Raw genomic sequence first — 23,448 nt, forward strand, 5'->3', positions numbered from 1 at the left:
ATGCAGTCTGTTAGTGTGCAAGACACCGAAAACGAGAGGTTTTTTGTTGGGTTTTTGTTTTGAGCAGGTGATCGGAATGGAGGACTCTCGGAGCGGACCCAGCGCCTCAGCCTCGTGTTTCGTGTTAAGCGCTCGCCGGGGTTGGTGTTTGACAGAAACCCTGGTTATACGAGCAGAAGGGAACGCCACACAAAAATACACAAACTCCCTTTTTTAAACGTTTAGAAAAACGGAGTTTAAATGTAGTCTAACCTGGGTTTGGGAAAAATCAAACCTCGTTAGACTTTAACGCGGTAAAACTCATTTTCGCCTTTCTTTATTCGGTGTACTCCGTTCGTATGAACACCTCAGCGTCTCGGCAGGAAAAAAAAAAAGAAGTTATTTCCGTTTTGAATTAGGCACTTCATTACCCAACGTTTGATTTAGAAACGCGACAGAAATGTACCTGCGCTTATTGAAGAGAGAAGGGAAAGTTTCGCTGCGTTTTTTCGAGAACACAGCCGTCGGTACAAAACCATCGTTTTTTGTACTGGTACCTCGTCGCAGTTTCTGCTGTTTCACTTCACTTTCAGAGTTAATCTAACTATTTCTAACTTCATGCTCCCGTTTGCCTCTCATTTCCCCGTGGTCGCAGGCTGGGCACCTGAACCCCAATACTCACAGAAGAGTGCGTTATACTACCAAGTCATTTGAAAAGTCAACTCCGGGCTACAAATTCGGGGTTTTATTCGCCACGGGAGCAGCGCTAAAGCTGAAATGGTGAAATAGGCTCTCTCGGCTCACAGCAACACTCACAGCGGGACTAGGAGCCCTGCTTACCTGCGATGTGCTCTGGCGCTGGCCGGCGGTCCCGCCTCCTGCTCCGCGCCGAGGTGCTTGATGGACACCGCTGGAAACTGGTACACAAACCCGCTGCTGCTGGAAACGCCGACCAGCAGGCTGCCCAACAGCAGCGAATACAGGACCGCTGCCATCCCGTCCGTGCCCCCTCGGCGCTGTCCTCCTGGTTGAGCGGCAGTCGCGGCGCTGGGATGCGCGGAACGTGTTGCCAATTCGCACAACTGCGGAGGACGGGACTGGACACGATCCGGTGTAATTACATGAGCAAGCGTAAAGATGTTGCAGTCGATTAACAGCGAGGCATCAATGCGCTGTGAGACAGCCTGGCTCACGGGTTAGGCATTTTTCTAATGAAAAATAAGCCTGCGGTTTCGCTTTCTCCCTCTCCCTCTTTGTCTAATCCTGTGTGTCAGAGAGGCTCTTGGTTCCCCAGTCTTTTAGGAGGGATTTAAATGTCTCAAGTGTCTGGCGGCGTGCGCTACGACGCGCTGGAGTTTGGAGAAGCTGCAGTAAGCGGCTGTTTCAAGGGCCAGTTTGAGACTGAGGGGAGCAGCAGACGATGGAAATTAACTGGTTTGTAATCTTTCGAGTTTAAAAAAAACACATATCCACTTCTACGTGCCTGTTTAACGTTATTATTTTAAATCTAAAGTGCTCGTCGATGAAAATCAACCAGGCGCAGTTGCTGATATAGGGTCCGGAACGCTTCGAAGTTTGCAGCGAGATTAAATCGCTGAAGGATTTATTCGAAATTAAATCCTTTCAGGTTATCGCGGAACTGCATTCCAATTCCCTTGTTCTTAGTCTTGGCTGTCCGTGCTGCTGTTTGGGGGTTAATATTTTGTCTGTAAATCTCTGTACTGTGTCACATCTGTGAACATCTAGATGAACGAAGAATTTAAAAAAGGACAGGATATTGTTTTTATATTTTCCGTTGCACACTCTTGGCTAATGGAAATCTGATAATTATTTAGTGACTTATCGGTGTGCATTTTTCCCCAGTAACCATCAGAAGCAAAAGTACATGTAGTCACAAAGGGCATTTTCCTTAATATCGGAGTTACCAATTATATCACTATGCTGTTTTATAAATAAAAGTTCCTGTCCATAATGATTAAACTGATTTTCTCTTTTAAGAACTTTTAAACAATCTGTTCTTCATGCATATTTTAAAAAATCATTTGCTGATGGATAAATTAATGGATGGAAATTAGTGCAAATTAATAGCTAGATGGCAATTCTGAATGACACTAGAGTAAAAGGGATCATTTTTTTAACCACTTCTCCCACTACAGGGTGAAAGAGGAGCTGCAGTCTCTCCTGGTGCGAGGCAGGGTCCACTCTGAAGGGGACACTAGACACAGACTCACATCAGGGCCTTTTTTCCAAAAGCCAATTAATCTACCAGTATGTCTTTAGAAAGAGAGCAAACTGAAGCATCCTGGGGAAACCCACACAAACATGGGGAGAACATACAAACTCCACACAGACAGCACCCCAGGTCTGGAATCGAACCCCCACACCCTGCTGACCCAGAGGGCCAGAGACCCCAGAGACCCAGAGAGAGTCACGCCTCAATCATTACTGAGGGGAACATCAAGGACTTCATGCTTGAGAAACTACTGAATACTATGCTTTGACCGAGTCCCAGTGCGTCTGTCGTGTAATGGCACCATGTCACCAGCAGAGAGCAGGCGTGTTTCACTTGTTCAGTGCCTTTTCCTCGGTGATATCCATTCGTGGTGCTGGAGAGCACCGGTTCACATCGTTTCATAGGTAGCTTTCAATCTTCTGTGTGGAAGGAATTGGAATATAGACCAATTAAATTAACTATTGATTTCAATAAAGTCATTAAGAGTCCAGAGAGAAATGAAAACCAGAACATATGGCTATATTCCAGGGGACAGATGAAGATGGATTAGGAAAATATTTTCTGTAAAATGATAAAGTATAGGAAACAATTTAATACCATAATATTGGGGTATTTCTTAGCCCTGTTTCTGGATTACAATATACATTACTATACATTACAAATTACAATGGCCTACTAACATCAAGTAAAGCAGTCTTTTTCCAGAAAGTGTGATAAATGACAGTATGTATAGTTAGGAGATACGAGACGTTCCTGGTGCTCATTGAACGTAATTCTCCGAGCACGGTAAAAAAACGGGCTGCAGATAACAGTTTAGCCAAACGAGGGCAGCACTTCGCAGGAGATCGGCGCTGTTATACGTGTGAAAGATTTTCCTTCGGAGATCAGATCTGCCCAGTCTTCTTCCCTTTAACATTATTATACATCTCTATATTTATATTTTCCGTGAGTCAGAATTTCATCGCATTCTAGGTCATTATTTGCACTGGGTGTTCAAGACGTGTTCAGAGCGTTAGCGTCCTCTTCAATCCTCACCGGTGTCCCAGACTATTTCACTTTGTTCCTTAGATTCTACCAGCCATCTGCACGCTCAGCGCAGAGAAGTCCGCGGTAAGTCCTGTCACGCCTGCAGGCGGCGGAACGTGTGAAGGCGTGGTTTGTCCTCTTGAGTATCTCCTCGCCCGCTGGGTCGAGCGCAACCAGCCCCTCTGCGCCAGGGAGGAATTTAGGAAATCTGGTCTGTACAAGTGAGTTTAACCATCTTTAACGATCTCCGAGTCTGGACCTTGAGCGAAGTCTTCCCAAGAGCGACAAAACCGAGTTCCTGGTCACCATACCTTTGCATTGCTTCGGAAATACAGCTCCAAGGGAAATGGTGCCCCTTGCTGGTCCTAGGGAATAGGTGTGGACTTCAGCACTGATCACCACCGTAAAGGTTTCCTCAGCTGCACGGTGCTAAATCCTGGCAAAAGCGCTTAATTACATCGGCACAGGCCTTGTAATGTACTCAGTTGGCTATCCCGACGCACAGTACTGAACTGATAGAACTTGTCCGACAATGCTTCCATTGAGCGTCTGCATGCATCAGCCCAGTTTGATGGACACCGCGCCTGCCTGCAGTTACTCCGGTCTTCCAGGAGAGGTCGCCAAGCAGGCAGCCTCAGGGACTGCGCAAGCGCACCTGGGTGTCATTGAGGACTGAGAACGTATGGGGATAATAAAAAGGGTACAGGAAAGTGAAAAGGGTCCCGTCTCACAAGAGGGCTGAAATAATCTCTGGTTTGTTTATTCATCACGGTCATCCGAACACGATCGAATGGAGATGATGAGGTTCTGGAAAAACTCAGTGCGCTTATCCTGCAGTTCCTGAACATTTATCAAACTTTATAAAGTCATATGTAATATTATTCAAGGCAAATCTTTTATAAGTTATATATATATACAGTGTATGAAATTAAACATTGGTTTGCATTACTTGTATTTGCTTATTGCCACAAGACTCAGTACTTTTCAAAAGGTTCATTTTTAAATGCGCTTGTTTTAAGTTGTTTAAATGCAAATGTTTAAAGATTGACTTAAGACAGAGTTATGTTAATGCACGGATCAAATAGCATTAAACCAATTTGTAACACATCATTTTTCATGTATGGTTTATGTGAAAAAAAACACTGACGCGTCTTCACTCCTGTGTATCAGCAGCATGTCTGGAAACGCAGCCTGTCGTGACTCAGTTCCAGCCGCTCCTGTCAGTGACCTGAAGCCTCCGGCTGTGGGCTGGGTGACAATGTCAGAATCCACCCATATTCTAACTGCATCTTCCCAGACTGGATCACAGGGGAGCTGGAGTCTATCCCAGCAAGCAATGAGCACATCCAGGGTACATCCTGGACAGGACACCGGTCCATAGCAGGGCACACACCCACACACACACCCGGGCCCATTACCCTACCAGCCTGTCTTTGGACTGTGGGAGGAAACCCACATGAACACAGGAAGAACATACAAACTCCATGCAGACAGCAGCTCAGGAATTGAACCCAGGGCCCCAGCGCTGCAGGGCAGCAAAGCTAGCCACCGTGTGGCCCACCGGAGACGAGTAAGACAGGATTGTGAAGATTGCACATGTCCCCCTCTGGCGTTGGCACCCCCTGCTGCTCAGTGAACAGAGTTGGCGTCCGTGCCGTTGGCCCGCTGGCAGCCGGTCCACTCCAGCTCCGGGGCCCACTGGCCACGGCTGACCACCCGCACCCGGCCCGGGTCGAACCTCCAGAACAGCTCGTCCTTGAAGAAGTACAGCCCATCGGGCCGCCCCACCGCCCCGTGGGCGCCCTGGGGTAGCCCCTTCCAGTCGGCCAGGCCGCGGGGGTAGTAGGGCTCCGGCTGCAGGCTCCTGAGGTTCAGCACGAAGTAGCGGGAGCCCTTGACCAGCACCATGTTGCCCAGCGGCGGGTAGTAGAAGGCGTAGTCGGGGTGCCGCGGGAGGCCGGCGTCGCTGCTCCTCCTGGGGAACCCGGGGTCCAGCCTGCTGCCCGAGAAGCGCCAGAAGCGCCCGCCTGCGGGGGAGAGAAACGGGTCAGCCGGTTGACCTGGGCGCAGGGTCACGGAGAGCGGTGACAGGCGCCTGGAGGCCGTCCAGCCCGCCTGACCCCACCTGACTGATCCCAGAAGCTCATCCAGCCGAGACCTGGAAGAAGCCAGGGTATCGGCATCAACAGCACGGCTGGCTGCTCGTCCCACTCTCCCACCACGCTTTGGCTAAAGGAGTGCCTGCCGGGCTCGATTTTACATGCACTTCCCAGGAGTGTCCACGTGTGCCCTGTGGTTTGCGTTTCACTGTTCACTCTGCTCCCGCAGGAGTACCGGGAGCAAACCAGGCTGGCGAGCGAATTTCCCTGTCAAATCTCCGGCTGCATGTTATTTCCAGGTCTCCATGGAAGCCAGCGCCAGGATGGCAAGGGGCTGAATCTACCTGCCGCGGGTTACAGATAGACAATGACTCTCGCTCTCGTACTTCTGTCCGCTGGGGGCTATGGACAAGCGTGACCAATTCAAAGGACTGTGCTCCCTAGAGCGCCATCACGTGTCAAGATGATGAGCAGAAATGCTGTTGCCGTTATTCTGGATGTGTTTCTGGCTCTGCTCAGCTGCGCGGGAGCCGTGTGCTGTGAAGCGGCAGGGGGACGCAGGCCGGGTCCCTACCTCTGAAGAAGTAGAACTTGCCCTCCGCCGGCGACACGGCCGCGGCCTCCACGCTGGCAGGAAGCTGGGGCCAGCGGTGCTGGAGGGGCAGGGCGGCGCTGGCGCTGCCCTGCGCCGTCACCGTCCAGAACCGAGCGCCCCGGAACACGTACACCGTGCGGTTCTGGTCTGGCAGCACCGGCGCAGAGGAAAGAAAAGCTCATTACTTTCATCTCTTCAGCTGAAGCTGGACTGGCTTCACGCTGAGAGCCTGGGTGTCGGTCCTTGTGGACTTTCTGTTTTCAGGGCGACTACAGTATATCAGCACATTTAAATGCCTGGAGGAGGACTGATGAGATCTGTTAGAAAGATCGACAGATCGCCATGGAAGAATTCTCCCACAGCGCACAAGCCACACTTCAGAACAGCCTTGGCTACAGAAGAGCATCCTCTTCCATCCTGGATGTGTTTTTCTATCCAATGCATGAATATTGTTTTGTGACGTATTGGTTTGCATGTTTCCTAGGAACCATCTGAATTAAAAGTACGTATAGTTACAAAAGTCATTTTCCTTAATATCTGAGTCACCCATTATGTCATCATGCTGCTTTATAAATAAAGGTTCCTGTCCACACAGATTCAACTGGTGTTCTTATTAAGGACTTTACACAACTTGTTCTTAATGCATAATCTTTTAAAGGTTAAGTGGCTTTGGGGGGAGTTATCCGTGTTGTGAGTGTGTGTGTCTGTGTCTGCCCTGGCACCTGATCCAGGGTGAATCCTGCCTTGTGCCCGCTGCTTGCTGGAATAGACTCCAGCTCCCCCGTGAGCCTCAGTTGGATAAATCAGTTACAAAATGAATGGATGTACAAAAAATAAGGACACAAGTAACGTCAATCAGGAGCAGACAGGGGGTGTGGAGTACAGAATGGACTGAAGGAGGGTTTTCCTCACCCATGGTAATGGCATCGAAGAAGGTCTGGCAGTACGGGGGCAGGGCAGTGCCAGGGTCCTGAGTGCCCTCGGTGGACTCCCAGTCCTGCAGGAAGGAGCTGTATACCTGTCCAGGGAGCTGGACGGCCAGCCCGCTGGGCGGCTTCCCTGGAGCACACAGGAGAGAAAGGACAGCAGATAGTACCGCACCTCGGTTTGAAAGAGACACCAATACCCTCATACAGTAAAGATACAGAATCCCTCATGCAGAGAATAAATGACATGATTCCTCCTAAATAGCCAAGGGTAAATTACCCTTCCTTCTTCTGTCCATCAGCTTACCCCTCGTTCAACCAGGAGTATTTCCTCACAAGGAATTCTCACCGATCTCGACAAGAAACGCCAGGGCTTGGCAAAGAGGCATCCCAGCAACTTGCAGCTATGCTCTCTATTAATTAATTAAACGCTTAATTCAACTTGTGATCGGACTCATCAGAACACGAACTCTGTTGAGCTCTTAAACTATTGGAGATTACCAATTCACGCTTAAATTACACCTGAGATGAAATCTAAAATTTTTGCAGTTGTGGGTAGTGAAAATGTTCTGAGAGATTAAGTTATTCATCTAATCTAAAGGTTGAGCTAAGCAAAAGCTAAGCAGGATCAAAGACACCAGGGCACCAGGCCCAGACTGGCAGCTCCAGACGCAGGTCCGAGTCACCAGGCAGCACCACGGTGAAGTAGCTGCTACATCTCGGCCTGAGATAAAACTCCAGCTCCCCCAGTCTGGTTAAACACCTGAACCTCAGTTCATTGGGGACCGCTTTCCTTTGGGAAAGCATCATGGAAACAAGGTAAGAGCAACAGTTAAACACAACAGCCACTCTGACTTGGTTTTGCAATTCTTACAACATAACAAAGAAACCAGAGAACTCTCCAGATGTTTTTACTAAAACCCCCAAATATTTCTCTTGCTCTCGGTGGAGTGGTCTGGCAAATAGCCCCGTACCAATCCATTCGAATCGCTCTGACAGTCAATGGAGAACATGAGAAAAAGACTAACTTTAACAGAACCGATTAACAGAGTGAGTAACAGGGAATATTTCACAGTAAAGGCCTATGTCATTACCAGTCATCCTCGGCTTTGCTATGGGGTGATTTCACACAGAGAATATTTAAACATTTAGCAAAACAGGTTGCAAAATATTTGTGATAAGTGGTGGATTGGGCTCTCCCTTTTATTTGCAAAGGGTGTATGAAGGCTTGTCTGCTATGCAACACAACCCAATTCGCAGCAGAAAAGAGAAGTCTAGAGAAGGGGGCATCAAGGTGGCGCAGTGGTCAGTATCGCACTAGGGAGCTTGTTCTTGTTGGTGTCCTCTGGGTGCTCCAGTTTCCTCCCACAGTCATGGAGGTTAATTGGCTTCTGGGGAAACTGTCCCTGCTGGGAGTATGTGTCAGCTCCCAGGTCCGGCTGGGCCGCCGTGTGAACATTAACAACAGTGGGGTTTCGGCCATAAGTTATTCTACCACTTTACGCTGGCAGGCATCTCAAGGGAGGGATCGTCTCTCCTGGAGTACAGGAGGAAGGGCACCGTGAGAAAAACAGACTAGTCCAGCTGCTCCTCGAGGTTCTTCGTGAAACACCACAGCATCGCGTTCCACACGCTGGCTTCCACACAGCACAGTAAAGCTCAGCTCTGTCACTCATCGAGGAACTGAGGGGCGTGCTCACTCCTGGGGGGTTGTGGGGGGGGGCACATTGCACATTGCCAGCTACCCCCAGTAAAAAGTGAAATCTGTGTGAAACAGCAGTCCGTGTGGGAGGGGGGTCAAGCCAGGAGACACGTCCCAGGAATCTCGTTAACAAGTCTCCCTGTGACGGGCTCCTCTAAAGACGGCACCGCACTGTAAGACTCACGACACCGGCAGGCTGCAAGAACCGAACCGTTTTAGTCTCGTTTACAAGGGGACCTGAAAAAACAATCCTTAAGAGTCACTGCCAAGGTCACCCCAGCTTCCAAAAAAACAGTTAAAAAGGCAAACCAGAGGACACATGTGGAGACTAAGTGGAAACGAGTTTAAAACAACCCAGGGGTCCCTTCTCACCCAAAGGATTGTGGGAAAATGGGACAAGGCACCCAGCCATGCTGTTGAAGCCAATATCCTGGCTTCTTTCAGGGAACGGCTGGGTGAGATCAGATCAGTCAGCTACTTCATACCGAACAGATTAAATGGGCTGAATGGCCTCTTCTCGTGTATAAAAGTTCTCTTGTTGTGAAAGTGAAATGCACACCACAACTGTAGGTACAAAGGCTGAAAGTAGAGTCTGAAGAAGGGGGGGGAACTTTTTTTTTGCAGAGTTTTATAGAGTTTAAAGCTGCAATAAGAATGAAGCCAGGTGCAACGCTCCAGAAGTCCCTCCCAGTGCTGAAATAAATTGTGATAAAGGACATCTATACAGTTTTTAGATCTATAGTATACCTTGCGGACTGTAAGCCCAATGTCCTAAACGTGTTAAATCCCCTGGAATTTTTGAATTAACAGATCACTAGTCAGCATAATTCATCCTTTGCTCATATTGTTATTCTTTATTCAGTACATCGAGAGATAAAAAAGGATGACGCTCTTTGCTGGACAATTATGGTGAAAGCGTCTGGCAGAGAGGCTTGCTTGATGTACTGTACATTTATGGCTGCTCAAGGTCTTCTGAAATACAACCATTACTGCATGAGCACCAGTGAATGAGTCAGGGCTGCACAAGCAATTCAAGTCCTAAGTCTCAACACCTTCCTTTTCCACCTGGTCCCATGTGATCCTGTTCCCAGGGGTGACGTACCATAGAGCCGCTGCACTGCCGCGATGTCGTCCCAGCTCAGGACGAAGGCCCTGCCCAGCTTCTTGTAGTAGGGCGACATGAGCGCGTTCCTGACGGGGGAGTGCTCCAGCCCCAGCGTGTGCCCGATCTCGTGCGCCGTCACCACGAACAGGTTGTGCCCCTTGTGCCCGTTCAGGGTCCAGCGCTCGGCCATGTCGAAGTGAGCCTCGCCGCGGCAGGGGAAGAAGGCGTGGGCCAGAGCTCCCCCTGCAGGAGGGAGGCGGAATGACAAGAGGCTTGGTGAGCAGAGCTGTCAGGTGACCCCCGTCAAGTCACGGTCGGCTATCACTATGCAACCTACAATCCAGTGTCATGCTAGTCGTCCATTCCCAATGAATTTGATAGACTTTTGCAGTAAGATCTATTTTACACACTTAGAGAGAAAAGACATAAAAATGACAGGAGCCAATCAACTAAACAATTTAAACCGGATCAGAGCAGAGGATTCCGGGGCCGAGGTCCGTACCTGGGCCGTCGAAGGCGTTCCCCGTGCCATCGTTGTGCTCGCCTTCGTAGAATGCCAGGCGGATGTCGGCGGGGCCGTGGGTGAGCTCCCGGAAAGCCAGGGCGGAGGCGTTGCTCCACAGCTGGAAAGCGGCTCGGACCGCCAGCCGGACCTGCCCCGGAGAGAGGTGCCGGGGCCAGTTCACGACGCGGTAGGTCAGGTGCCGCTTAGACCACTTCTCCCCTGTGGGCAGAGAGACGCCTGGCAGAGCTCAGCACCTCCACACCTCACAGCCCTGCCACAGCACAGGGAGACACACACACACCTCACAGCCCTGCCACAGCACAGGGAGACACACACCTCACAGCCCTGCCACAGCACAGGGAGACACACACCTCACAGCCCTGCCACAGCACAGGGAGACACACACCTCACAGCCCTGCCACAGCACAGAGAGACACACACCTCACAGCCCTGCCACAGCACAGGGAGACACACACACACCTCACAGCCCTGCCACAGCACAGGGAGACACACACACACCTCACAGCCCTGCCACAGCACAGGGAGACACACACCTCACAGCCCTGCCACAGCACAGGGAGACACACACCTCACAGCCCTGCCACAGCACAGGGAGACACACACCTCACAGCCCTGCCACAGCACAGAGAGACACACACCTCACAGCCCTGCCACAGCACAGGGAGACACACACACACCTCACAGCCCTGCCACAGCACAGGGAGACACACACCTCACAGCCCTGCCACAGCACAGGGAGACACACACCTCACAGCCCTGCCACAGCACAGGGAGACACACACCTCACAGCCCTGCCACAGCACAGAGAGACACACACACACAGGACACACACCTCACAGCCCTGCCACAGCACAGAGAGACACACACCTCACAGCCCTGCCACAGCACAGGGAGAGACACACACACAGCACACACAGCACACACACAGCACACACACAGCACACACACAGCACACACACCTCACAGCCCTGCCACAGCACAGGGAGAGACACACACACAGCACACACAGCACACACAGCACACACAGCACACACAGCACACACACAGCACACACACAGCACACACACAGCACACACACCTCACAGCCCTGCCACAGCACAGGGAGAGACACACACACAGCACACACAGCACACACACAGCACACACACCTCACAGCCCTGCCACAGCACAGGGAGAGACACACACACAGCCCTGCCACAGCACAGGGAGACACACACACACAGCCCTGCCACAGCACAGGGAGACACACACACACACAGCACACACACCTCACAGCCCTGCCACAGCACAGAGAGACACACACACAGCCCTGCCACAGCACAGGGAGACACACACACAGCACAGAGAGCACACACGCACAGTACACACACACACACAGCACACACAAAGCACAGAGAGACACATACACACACACACACAGCACACACACAGCACAGGGAGACACACACACACAGCACAGAGAGACACACACACACAGTACACAGCACACACACAGCACAGAGAGCACACACACACAGCACACACACAGCACAGAGAGCACACACGCACACACACACACACACACACACACACACACAGCACAGAGAGCACAGAGAGCACACACGCACAGCACACACACACACACACACACACACACAGCACAGAGAGCACACACACACACACACACACAGCACAGAGAGCACACACGCACAGCACACACACACACACAGCACAGAGAGCACACACGCACAGCACACACACACAGAGAGCACACACGCACACAGCACAGAGAGCACACACGCACACAGCACAGAGAGCACACACGCACAGCACACACACACACACACACACACACACACACACACACACACACACACACACACACACACAGCTTCTTCAGTGGAACACCCCTCCTGACTATATTACAAATGCAGCTTCTGTTGTTGTTTAAGGCGAGATTTAAACTTATGCTTTTAATTCTTAACCTGTTTCTTTCCTTTAATTTCTCAATTTAATCTGGTTTTGTTGTCTAATTTGTATGCGGTACTGATTTCTTAGTGAGTGATTTATGGAAAATGCTAGGAGAATGAAAAGCCCTACATAAGAAGGAGATTGACTGGTTGATTGATAGAGAAGTCCACTTCAAGGCTGCCTGACATGGACTCCCCAGATGAAGTAAAGCTTAACTCCACTGCCGGAAAGTAGAAAAGAGCAAACTCAATGTTTTCTGCTGTTGAGCCTTCTTCAGCTGTGAGGGGGAGAGAGGAAGGTATCAGGGATATAAAACAAAGGCCCTTTTTCTGCTTTCCAGTGTGGAATTAGCTGTTAGCTGCTCCAGTGGAGTTAGCCCACACTCATGTAGTTCCCTGCTCAAACCTCCCTACTGAAAACTGTTCTCGAGCTCTGTAACTTCCTGCAGGTATTGCTGAAGACTGCAATGCACTTGTCTGAGAACACGCAACATATCCTACATGGAATGATGGAGACCTTTGAATCTTCAAACAATTGACCTCTTTGTCCTGGATAAAGACATCAGCCAAACGAATGCAAAATAATCTCCAGGCGCCATAAACAGACACAGGAAGACGAGTCCGATACTTTGCTAGTGCATCAGCGGCCTCACTTCACCTACAGGAGTGCTTCAGTAAAAGCTGCTGTTGCGTCTTCGTTGTGACGAAAACTGGAACTAACAAAGTGTCAAGATAAATCTCCTTTCGGGTTGACTATGGCGGGATTTATGTCCTCTAGAGAAAAAGCAGTGGATTTCAGAGATTGTCTCACACCTTCCCAAACTCAGCAGTCATGATTATTCCAAAAAAAAACATCCAATACTTTTAATGCATCCTAATTTGAACCTGATCCAAACAAGAAACAAGTCAACATTCATTTCCATTCATTTCCGATACTGTCACAGAATGGTGTTCTCAAAGCAATCCAGAGAGATGCAGTAATCATCCCCAGTAATAATCTGCTCAAAATGCTTTTTTTAAACAACAGGTGCCTGTGAAACTAACAGACCACACGTGCCTGTGCTGGTGAGAAGGAGTAAAGCCCAACACGCCTCTGTGTGTGTGGAGGGAATGTGAGCCACGCTGCGCTGCAAACAACATACTTGACGTCCGAGGAAGGTGCGTCCCATTGGCCCAGGCTAAGGTGCGGATTCCGAGGATAAACGATTCTCCCAGCAGCCTGAACTGCTGCCCCCAGGGGAAATCGCATTACCTGTGTGCAGCTATGATATACCTCATGTGCTGCACACACCCGTCAGCTGTCACAAGGAACACTGGGAATTACTCTCTAAGGTTCAGAGAGTGGGCTGGAGAAACAGACCTCAGTTAAGGGAGGGGATACTCTGGGATCGTTATGCCACAATGTGAGTAGGACTCTGGTTTAAAGTCCCACCAGAACAAGAGTCACCTCCTACAGCCCAGCACCTCTCCCTGGTACCACATCATAGCACTGGAATTTCTCACCAGAAGGAAATCCTACTGCCTCCTACTGGTCTGCCATTGCTACAGCCAGCTGCAGTGGCAAGTCCTTCCTTCAATGTCTCCCTTCCATGGATTGCTCTGACCTAGTCTTCCCGAGAGATCAGGGTTCTGGGCGTTAGAACTCTTGTAACCTGAGTTTGTTGAAGATGGATGACAGAGCAATTACTGTAACTGTCACATAATGCTTTGGAATCTAAAATGCTTCCTGTTTGAAATATCATCCCAATGCTTGAGAAGGTACAGCCTGAGAAAGAGGAGAGTCACTTCTAACAAATTCAGTCCTAAGGATCGTTCTAAAAATGATCCACGAAACTGTTTTTTGCAGCAATAAATAACATTTTAAACGCAAACGTTAAGCTTCTGTTTCACTGAAATCTGAAAGCAGCCCGTGTACCTACAGTATACCCACACTCATGTGTTTCTGGTACAGGAATGCATCTGAGGCATCGGGAGTCTTGCTATCAGCAATCTAGGGCACTTCCTGCAGTCTGAGATAGGCTGCAGTCCTAATTGTTTCCATAAGGAAAGTCCCAGAATGTCTTGGGTTCCGAGCCTCTTGCCCCTTAATCTGCTTCTGTAATCACCACCAAATAAGCTCAGAAGGAAGAAAGTCGCTGTGCTTACTGTACTCTGATACAATGGGCTGGAAAAAAGACGCCCCCACATTCAGAAATGAGGCCTGGGAAAAACTCAAGGCAGCTGTTGCCTCCATATCTCCAGTTAATGACTTCACTAACTGGTGAAAAAAAGCCATCAATCTTAATTACCGCACCATAGTCATATTAGTTCAGTGTTAGTGCAAATATACTCAGAGGGCACTACAAGTCTTGGCTGAGAGGCCCCCCATAAACACGCCGTCAGCACGGCTCCCAGAAGAGGCGCCCGGATGTCCCTCCATCAGATCTCTTGCTATTACGTGAACTTATCATTGTCTCCACTTGACCAAAGTCTCCAAATCTATGTGCTATTACTATGGCTTGAAAATTCACAAGTCAGCTCTTGAGCGAGAGAATGGATCATTCAGATCCTTTAATGCACCCCTAAATTTCTGTCCCAATGGATTTTAAGGTTCTTACGTTTGATGTGCCTTGCTTAGCACCATGTTATCTGCCTGATTTTGCAGTCACTCTACTCTCTACTAGCTCAGCAGTCCTTGGTCTTGGAGGACAGCTTTCAACAGCCTACATTGTATAGTCTTGTATTGCATTGGGTTGCATGGCCTTATATCAAAGCAAATAACCCACTTTTATCAATTTTGGTATCTATAACTCCATAACTATGTTCTATGTTTAAGTTCTGGTGAAATAAGAAAGACAAGAATTCATCTAAAGTTGCACATTGAGATCTGTGTGCTTTTCCGAGATGAACACAGCAGTTGTCAGGCTGGGACTTGAAGCAGGAGAAAAGCTGGGAGAGGCAGCAATTGCATTCCAACTGTGTTAACAAATCCCTCCAGGAACATACAGGAATGTAAGTCAAGACTCCACTGGGGAACGCTGGCAAAAAGCACCGAGCAAAGTCCATGCAGTGCTCTCTCTCTCTGACCCTCCCACATTTTAAAGATAAGTTCCCATAGATACAAGCAGTAGGATTTTGAAAATGTCCTGAGTTCTTCTGAGCGATGTCTCATGCTTACTGTACATGTAATGATACGAACAAAAATTAAAGTTTAAAAGAAACATACAGTACTCAGAATTGACCATGTTTCTAGATGCGCAGTACTCAGACTTTCTGCAGTGTAATAGTGAGCCAGGCAATAACAGGATGCCCAGCTACTGTACAAAACTGTCTCGTGGCTTTTCAGGGTGAAAGCAACAGGTATCAAGATATGCCTCTGGTTAGTCAGTAAAAGTAAGAAGAGAAACCTGGACTTTCCTTCACTGCAACACAGCTCTGGAATTTCAGCTGGATGTTATTCCAAACTTGCTCCTGCCTGCCTCCTCGGGCTTCTTGTCAATGAGCTATTTACAGCTTTTATGACAGACTGGGGACGACCTGCCCGAACGTTCGCACAGCCAGAGCTTTTTTAAAAAAAAACGTTTGGGATTGCCCTCTGACCTTGCTGGCTGTAGCGCTTGCTGCGATGGCGCCACGCCCGCTGGCCTCCCATGCCCAAGAAGATGCCCCTGACTCGCTGGGCCCAAGCGGAGTGGCTCTCTCCATCTCCCACTCCGCACCGGGGCCGGGACATCAGCCACAGGGTGGCGCTGTCCAGCTTTCCTGTGACAGGCAGGTGAGACAGCCACTGGAACTCCCTGGAGAAACAAGAATAATAATAATCATTGCTTACACTTAATATGGCTCTTTTCTGGACACTCCACTCAAAGCGCTTTACAGGTAATGGGGATCCCCTCCACCAATGTGCAGCCCCACCTGGATGATGCGACAGCAGCCATAGGGTCTGCTCCCCACACACCAGCTTTCAGTGAGGAGGAGAGCAGAGTGATGGAGCCAGTTCAGAGATGGGGATTATTAGGAGGCCATGATTGGTAAGGGCCAATTGGAAATTTGGCCAGGACACCACATTCAAGAATGACACCAGGGGATGGGCATGGAGTCCCGGAGGGGTACAGTTCAAGCTGTCAGGACATCAGAGGGGGTCATTCGAGCTGTCCTTCTCATTTGGTTCCTAGCTTACTCACTTTATTGTCCCAGATGGGAAATTTGCTTTGCAGGCAGATAAAGACATAACACATTACACCAAACATTTAACACACAATACATTTAACAAATGTATGGTGAGAAAGAAAATATACTGTATATATAGAAAATAGTACAGTCCAAATTAAGCAGGTTGATAGCTCTAGGAGTAAAAGATGACTTAGTTCCATTGCTCTTGAATCCAGGCAGTCTAAATCGACACCCAGATGGAAGGAGCTCAGATTCACTGAGCAAGGGGTCATGACAGTTAGTGATTATATTGGCCTTCTGCACTATTTGTCTGACGTAGATGTCTGCCAGCTGTAGCTGTTGTGCACCAAGCTGCTTACTGATGACGAACATCATCTCTGTGCTCAGAGGGCAGGTCGAGCTCTGCCACACAGATGCCATTGTTGTTGGACTCGGGGTCATAGCGAGATTTCCCATGAAGCAGAGCAGAGCTGGCTCAGCATCGCTGGAGGTGGGGTTGAGATCAGAGACAGAGAAAGACTAAGTGCAGTGGGTATAAAATGACCAAACCTCATCCAACATAAATAAAAACAAGTTTCATTCTTTCCTCTGAGCAGCAGGAGGTGCCAGAGAAGCTGGAAAGCGCGGAGGCCTACAGACTCTCGGACGCCCATCACTGACCTGGACTGATACATCGACCAGCTTCAGCCACATCGCTTGCCAAGGGAAGTATTTCTCTGCTGGCTATCCTCATTTTTTTTTTGCCATTACAAAAAATGTCAAAATTTTCCTATGTTTGATATCTTGTTTTTCCTGCTTCTTAAACATAAGAAATCCCAAATCCGCCCAGATTTGTATTTTTAGATTTGGCATCTGCTGTGGAAACAATGTGGCGAACAGCAAAGGCAGCTCGAGTCAGAGAGAGCTGTGGTCCAGGCCCTGGCTGTTTCAGCGGAATGCATTTCTGATTGTGTGTTTTAAAGTGCACATGCCATCCTCCTACACTCAGACTGGACTGGGCTCGGAGCACAAAGTGAAGCCAGTTCATGAGCTGAAGTAAGAGATCAGCCACTGGCTAGTCTGACAACTGGACAAGCAGCCCGGGCTCTGAGGAAGGTCCAGGGAGCCCAGGGGTCTGCATCAGTCTGCCAGACTGTCCTCTGGACAAAGGACACACACGTGGCCAGTTTCCGCCCCCTGGTGGGGGAGGGTCTGCCTTGCTCATGGTCCGATTTCCAGGGTGGCGTTGAAGGACAGCCTCTGGGGTCAGTGCCAGCCAGCGAGACTAGGACCCTCCCCCAGTCCCATGAGAACCGGGCCAGTATCAGTGCGTAAAGACCCATAAGAACTGGGCCTGGGTCAGTGGGAAAAGACCCATAAGAACCGGGCCCGGGTCAGTGGGTACAGACCCATAAGAACCAGGCCCGGGTCAGTGGGTACAGACCCATAAGAACCGGGCCCAGGTCAGTGGGTACAGACCCATAAGAACCAGGCCCGGGTCAGTGGGACAAGACCGCATTGGTGTGACTCAGACCTGACAGCCGACTTGACCTCGGCTGCATTGTGGGCGTGCTCCTCCTGATCCAGGTAGCCATATTTCTCCAGAAACCCCTGAAAGAGAGAAAAGGGCAGAACTTACTCCCAGACACGCCCTAGAGCAGGCGCGGACAAGGGGGTGTAACTGCCCTAGGAAACATCCCTCATCTCCCAGGCTGGAGGGCTTCTGGCATCAGGTTTTGCCCTCTGCTTCCCCAGTTCGTGCACCTGCCCCTGATGCCTGCAGTGGTGGCGCAACTGAGCAACACGAGCCGCAATCATCGCACACATCCTGTGCTCTGTGCACAGTGATTAAAGCGTCTGGCACAACATCAGAAACGTCCAACTTTAAACGCAATCAGAGCGCCACAGGGTATTTAAAACAATCCCTAAAATACAGGGCAGCGTATTACATCCAGCACACATCCAGCTGCAGATGTTAAGAAACCATGAATTTAACCTTAACCACCATTGTTTAGTTCACTTACTTGTCATCTAAACCTTCTCCATCTACTTACCATCCATTCTTGCAAGTTGTCTTTTGGCAAAAATCATCATCAGTAAAAGGGATTTTATAGAAAATCTGAAATTTAAGGGGCCAGGTCCTGAGAGGTCCGGAGACATGACTCAGGTTGACCCAAGATATAAAATATAAGGTTAAATTTAGGAATATAACTGTTTCTAATCATCTGAAGCTGGATGTATATGTAATACAATGCCTTCTGTTTTAGAGATTGCTTCAAATACCCCACAGTGCTCTGATTACATTTAAAATTTGAAGTTACTGATGTTGTTTTCATCACTGTGCCCCGCAAGTTGACTGCTTGAGTTTCCAATATTCCACTTTTACTAATGTTGTGCTGCTTTTCATTCAAATGGGAGACGGCTAGAGACATCTGCTTGATGATCAGACATCGAATGAACTTCAGTCTTCATTAAACCCTGCTAGGGCGAAGGACTGTTCAACAAACGTGGCAGAAGCATCATCATTAGAGTTTAGCACATAATTAGGAAGAAGTAGTTTAAGCAGGGAGCTGCGTCAGCATGCACAGGCTGCAAAGGAACAGGTGAAGGTGTATTCTTGGTGAAAAGAGAAGAGACATAAGGTGTGGTAAGGTGTGACACCTGAAAAAGCTCCACAGCTGAAACATTGTGTCTCTTTTCTTCTCTTTTCAGCATGGAATAAACCTTTACTTGTTCATAATTAGGAACAATACTAATAAGTTAAAATCAGTGAATAAGCCTGAGTCAGGGGGTTGATATCTATAGCCGTACCTCACTAGTAGTATAGCTACAAGAGAAACATTCTTCCCACAGCTGTGGCTTATAAAACAGGACTCCTGTTGGGAGCAGCTGGGGAGAGCAAGACCACTGGGACTCCATTCCAGCAACCTTTACCCTTGTGATGGAGCAGCAGAGTGTTTCGCACAGTGGTGGGGAAGATTCACCACTTCAAACAGCGCAAACTGGAGCCACCTTGCATTGCAGAGAAAACTCTCCCTTGAACAGGAGGCCAGCCGTTTCCCCCTCTCGCGGATGAGAAGAGCATGGGAAACCATGACCACATCGCTGGCCCTGAGGATATACACAGAGCCAAAAGCAAAGAGACAAGACTGCTCCCCCGCACCCTTTTCCATCTTTTCTGTTTGGGATCGGCAGGAAAAGACAAACAGTTTTGTACACTTTTCTCATAATTCCCTCACCAAAACCAGCAGGAGCACTGTAATATATCTATCCCTCGGCTGTTTCAGCGCCGAGGAAGAGAAGCAGAGGAATTGAAGACAGAGCACGAAACGCTTGTAAACCTCCGTTTTGTTTCTTCACAGAGAAATCTGATGCGCAACGAAATCCCTTTTAAATCGGCTTGAGAACTCAGGGCGATGGAGCAGCAGGGAATTACTCTTCTCCAAGTGACTAAGACAAAAGCTATTTCCACAGCGAGCTGGGAGGCCCAGGTCGGTCTTGCTTCAAGGCAGAACAGGACAATACTTGTTAGGTAAAAATGTACTTCAGCTGCAGACTACCAGGAACTGACTCCCCTTCAGTGTTTTCCAAGCTGTATGCGAAGGCAATACCATCTTCTGTTACTCCCTTTCTGTTCGGAATCTGAGAGGCACAAGGACTCTGACTGGGCTTTTCACAGATTTATTTCAATTCTATCTCAAGTTTTATTCCTTGCTTCAAAAGCAAGAGAAATATGTAACTGACAGCTAATCTTTGTCCCTCGCTTCCCAGCATGGCCGTGCCGTTGGTTTATATCTGCAAACGAGGCGAGCCCAGCTGCGCCCGCTCAGCTGACCACTTGGTTACATTTACAAAGGATCCATAGCTTGGACAGGCAGATACATAGGAATTGGAAGAATGTGAATATTAATTAGTTCTATTCATTTTACAGTGCTAGAAAGCAGAACCATTTCTGCTGTCTATTTAAAGAGACTCCAATTCTGCTTTTTGCATGCACAAAGTCAGAATCAGCAGCCATAGCCACACTTATCATGGCTCATCAGCGTGCCGTAGCTGAGCACGGGGTACGATTGCATCCCAAAAACAGCACCAGATCTCCCTCCAAACGGTCTCCAGAGAATTCCAGCTTTTATGCTGATACAGTTCGCTTTGTTGGGATCACCGATGAGGTGATGTGGAGTGAGCAATCAGTTCTCAGAAACAAAGAAGCACATGCTCACTGGGATACAAACAAACCTGTCCTGGAATAGCTCTGCACTCTTCAATGATCCCTGCCAAGTCACATACCTTACCCTACTAGGGAGGAAACCTAGGGAAAGAGCTCCAGAACAAGGAGTTTAGTTGGTGTATTTACAAGCACAGGACAGGACTTCTGTGTTTAACCATCAAGGGAGCCTGCTGCTTCTAGCTGTTACAAGACTGGTGGATGGTCTAATCTAATCCAGCTGTGCCAGAGTGGAGAAGGTCGAATTACAGCATTGTTTAGTTAGAGATGTCTCGGTGCTGAAGGCATGCTGATGGACTATAATGCTGGCACGTTCAGAGAGAGGTGGACAGATGGCACGTTAAGGATGACAGAGTGGTTAATGGTTCAGTGCTCTGTCTGGTACTGATTACCTAGGAAATGCAGGAAGGAGGGGGGTTAGTCAGAAGCTAATTCAGGAACAGCAGCAGGAGCAGGGCTGGTATCTGTCAGTCTACATATACAGGAACACCTTTCAAAAGCAAAACCATCGGCACACAATTTGGTTCCCGCGACTTCATATCCCAGCTATAAAACTGGCGTCTTTGGTGTTGTGGTCAGCACATGGACAGAACTAAACACTGCCAAGCAGACGGTCAATGGGCCGAGTGAGGCTGGGAGGCAGAGGGGCAGGTCTGGGGAGCAGGGTTCAAAATGTGTCCTGCTGCGTACGGCGGGAGCCAGCCAACGAGCCGACCAGCAAGCCATCCTGGAGAAGAATTCTGGCAAAAACATTTTTCTGATTTCATCTTTAAAACCCACTATTTCCTCAACATAAACTGAATTCAGTCACATATTTAAGGACCCGGTTGTGCTATAGGTGCTATAGTGAAATTGATTGGAGGTCCAATACTTCACTACATACTCCATCTCTTCATAAGAAGGGCTACAAACGTACAGAGGAGGCCAATCTCCCTGCCTAACCCATTTGGCCAAGATATTGGCTTCATCAACATAGCTGGGTAACTTGTTCCACACTCCCACCACCCTTTGTGTAAAGAAGGTCCTCCACTTTTCTGTTTTGTTTGTTTGGAAGCAGAGCAAAGACCTTTTGGGTTGACATAGGTTTCAAGCTTTAGGGTGTGGCAGAGGCAGCTGGTTCATTAACTGGCATGCACTTGCTGGTTCTGGCCAATAAGGAAACCCATACGGCTCAGCGGGGTGGGGCTTATCCCTGTTTCTGTCCCGTTAAACAGTTAAACAGGACAGAGAGCACCCTCCCCCAGGATGAAACTCCTTTCCATGACGACCCCTAGCACAGTGCTGCTGCTAACGCATTTATACAGCCGGTGGGGGGCGCAGAAATCAGGTTAAAGTACTTTGGAATTGAGCAGCTACAGCACAGACTCGAACCCACAGCCCAACCATTTCGTAGAGCCCTGAAGCCAAGATACCGCATCTCCTTCCGCACAGCACCCCCTGACACCAGCACGTCCTCAGTGTCCGCCGAGCCGAGCTCTTTCAGCACCGCCAGGGACGGACTGGACCCAGCAGAGATTCACTCTGACCTCCCCGGGCACGGTCCGGCCCTCCGGCACACGGACTCATAACCGACGCTCTCCAGCAAGAGTCTGGCGTGCGGAGCTGAAGTCAGGTGTGTAATTATTCCGCTGAAAAGTCCGCCCAGAAATAGCTCTGCGTGTTAATGTACTCTGTTTACAACCTGATTGCAAGGGAAAAACCTCAAGCAACTTCTTTCAGCTTCTTTGGCACAGACAAATCACCGTTGGATGTTTAATTAATCTTGATATCAGTTAAATTAAATCAGGAACCCAATGAAAAAAGTGAGACATTAAGGCAGATTTACTCCCGGTATGTAGGTTAATTAAGAAAGCAACGTGTTATCCCATTTTAAATCCAAGAATTCCTTATTGAACAGGAGTTCTTGATGAAACTTTAAAATTCTTTAATAACCGACTTTTCCAGAGCTCTGGAACTACAATTACAATTTGCTACATAATTAATAAATAAACCAGCTCGTTTAGTCATTGTCCGAAAACTAACTTCGATCGGTACGGTTTATGCACATTAATAAAGACGACTCCTGAACACAATTAATAAAATATTTCACTCCTACCGATTTACCTCCAACCACACATCAAATTGTACTGAATGCCGTAGTTCATGGAGACTGGGGAGGAATTCATCAAACGCTCACGCACAAAGGAATCAGTCCACAGTTTGGACTCCAAAGCCCAGTATTTACAGACGAAAATAGATAACCCTAGAGATGGAAATGAAGTTGCCTAAACCTTCTGTCATCATGTAAAGAAACGACTCCGTCTCCTCCACTGTAGCCCCTGCGATCGCGGTCCCCTCGGAGCGGTGTGCGGACCGAGCCAAGCGAAGCGAGCCCTTTACCTCGGCAGATGCGGTCACCACACCCTCGCTGCCGGCCGCCGGCAGGCTAACCGTGCCCGTAGCCAGCAGGAGTGGACACAGCAGAAGGGACAAGATCCTGGGGGTCACTCGCCCCTGCACCTCAACGCCAACTAGCATCTTGCGGCGAAACACCTCACAGAGTCTTCACGCTTCAGTCGCGGTGAACGTCACGCTTCCCAACGTCAAACCATCCGCGAGCAAGCCTGCTGTCCCGACGGGACTCCGTCACAGGAATGTCATGTTTCCTCCTTTTCCCTGACAATTGTCTTTTCCCAAAACCGCTGTCTCCCACTGTCCATCCCAGACCGCGGCGCTGGGACAGACAACTGCACCGCGCTGCAGGCTCCGCGCCTCGCCCGCCTTCGCACCGCCCACAGCGGCTGAAGGGTTGATGGAAATGATCTATTTTTTTAAAAAAAAAAGCCGTAGATCCTCCTTCAGCCTTGGAAAATTAGGATTTCCGTCACCCAGCCCCCGGCGCGGCGCAGTTCAACAGCCCAGCTTTTTCGGTTCAGTAGTGGAAGTTTAAAGCGCAGTCGGATGAAATTCAGC

General features: G+C 49.1%; 2 protein-coding genes across 2 annotated transcripts in view; both read right to left on the bottom strand.

Moving 5' to 3' along the window:
* The window catches only part of col26a1 (collagen, type XXVI, alpha 1), a 38,625-nt gene extending 37,243 nt beyond the window's left edge, over positions 1-1,382 (bottom strand). Inside the window, exon 1 of the mRNA XM_088906610.1 lies at positions 820-1,382. Within this exon, the coding sequence (XP_088762736.1) occupies positions 820-974 (155 nt within the window). The 5' untranslated portion in view covers positions 975-1,382. The remainder of the gene's footprint in view (positions 1-819) is intronic.
* Positions 1,383-3,975: 2,593 nt separating this feature from the next.
* Positions 3,976-23,257, bottom strand: mmp28 (matrix metallopeptidase 28). The gene is made up of 8 exons (XM_088907102.1): positions 22,876-23,257; positions 17,806-17,882; positions 15,720-15,916; positions 10,168-10,389; positions 9,663-9,908; positions 6,845-6,991; positions 5,912-6,079; positions 3,976-5,265 (listed from the first exon to the last, which is right to left on the bottom strand). The coding sequence occupies exons 1-8, from the start codon at positions 23,011-23,013 to the stop codon at positions 4,868-4,870; spliced, it is 1,593 nt and encodes a 530-aa protein (XP_088763228.1). The 5' UTR covers positions 23,014-23,257; the 3' UTR covers positions 3,976-4,867.
* Between the last annotated feature and the right edge of the window lie 191 nt (positions 23,258-23,448).

The sequence above is a fragment of the Atractosteus spatula genome, chromosome 27, assembly GCF_055471065.1.
Source record: "Atractosteus spatula isolate fAtrSpa1 chromosome 27, fAtrSpa1.hap1, whole genome shotgun sequence".
In the NCBI taxonomy this organism is placed as follows: domain Eukaryota; kingdom Metazoa; phylum Chordata; class Actinopteri; order Semionotiformes; family Lepisosteidae; genus Atractosteus; species Atractosteus spatula.

Excerpts from the sequence above, each read along its gene's own strand:
- mmp28 (XM_088907102.1), bottom strand. The coding sequence starts at position 23,013 with ATGCTAGTTGGCGTTGAGGTGCAGGGGCGAGTGACCCCCAGGATCTTG. Across the intron at positions 17,883-22,875 it reads TGGTGACCGCATCTGCCGAG|GGGTTTCTGGAGAAATATGG; the intron begins GTAAAGGGCTCG and ends TCTCTCTTTCAG. Across the intron at positions 5,266-5,911 it reads CAAGTTCTACTTCTTCAGAG|GCGGGCGCTTCTGGCGCTTC; the intron begins GTAGGGACCCGG and ends TCTCCCCCGCAG.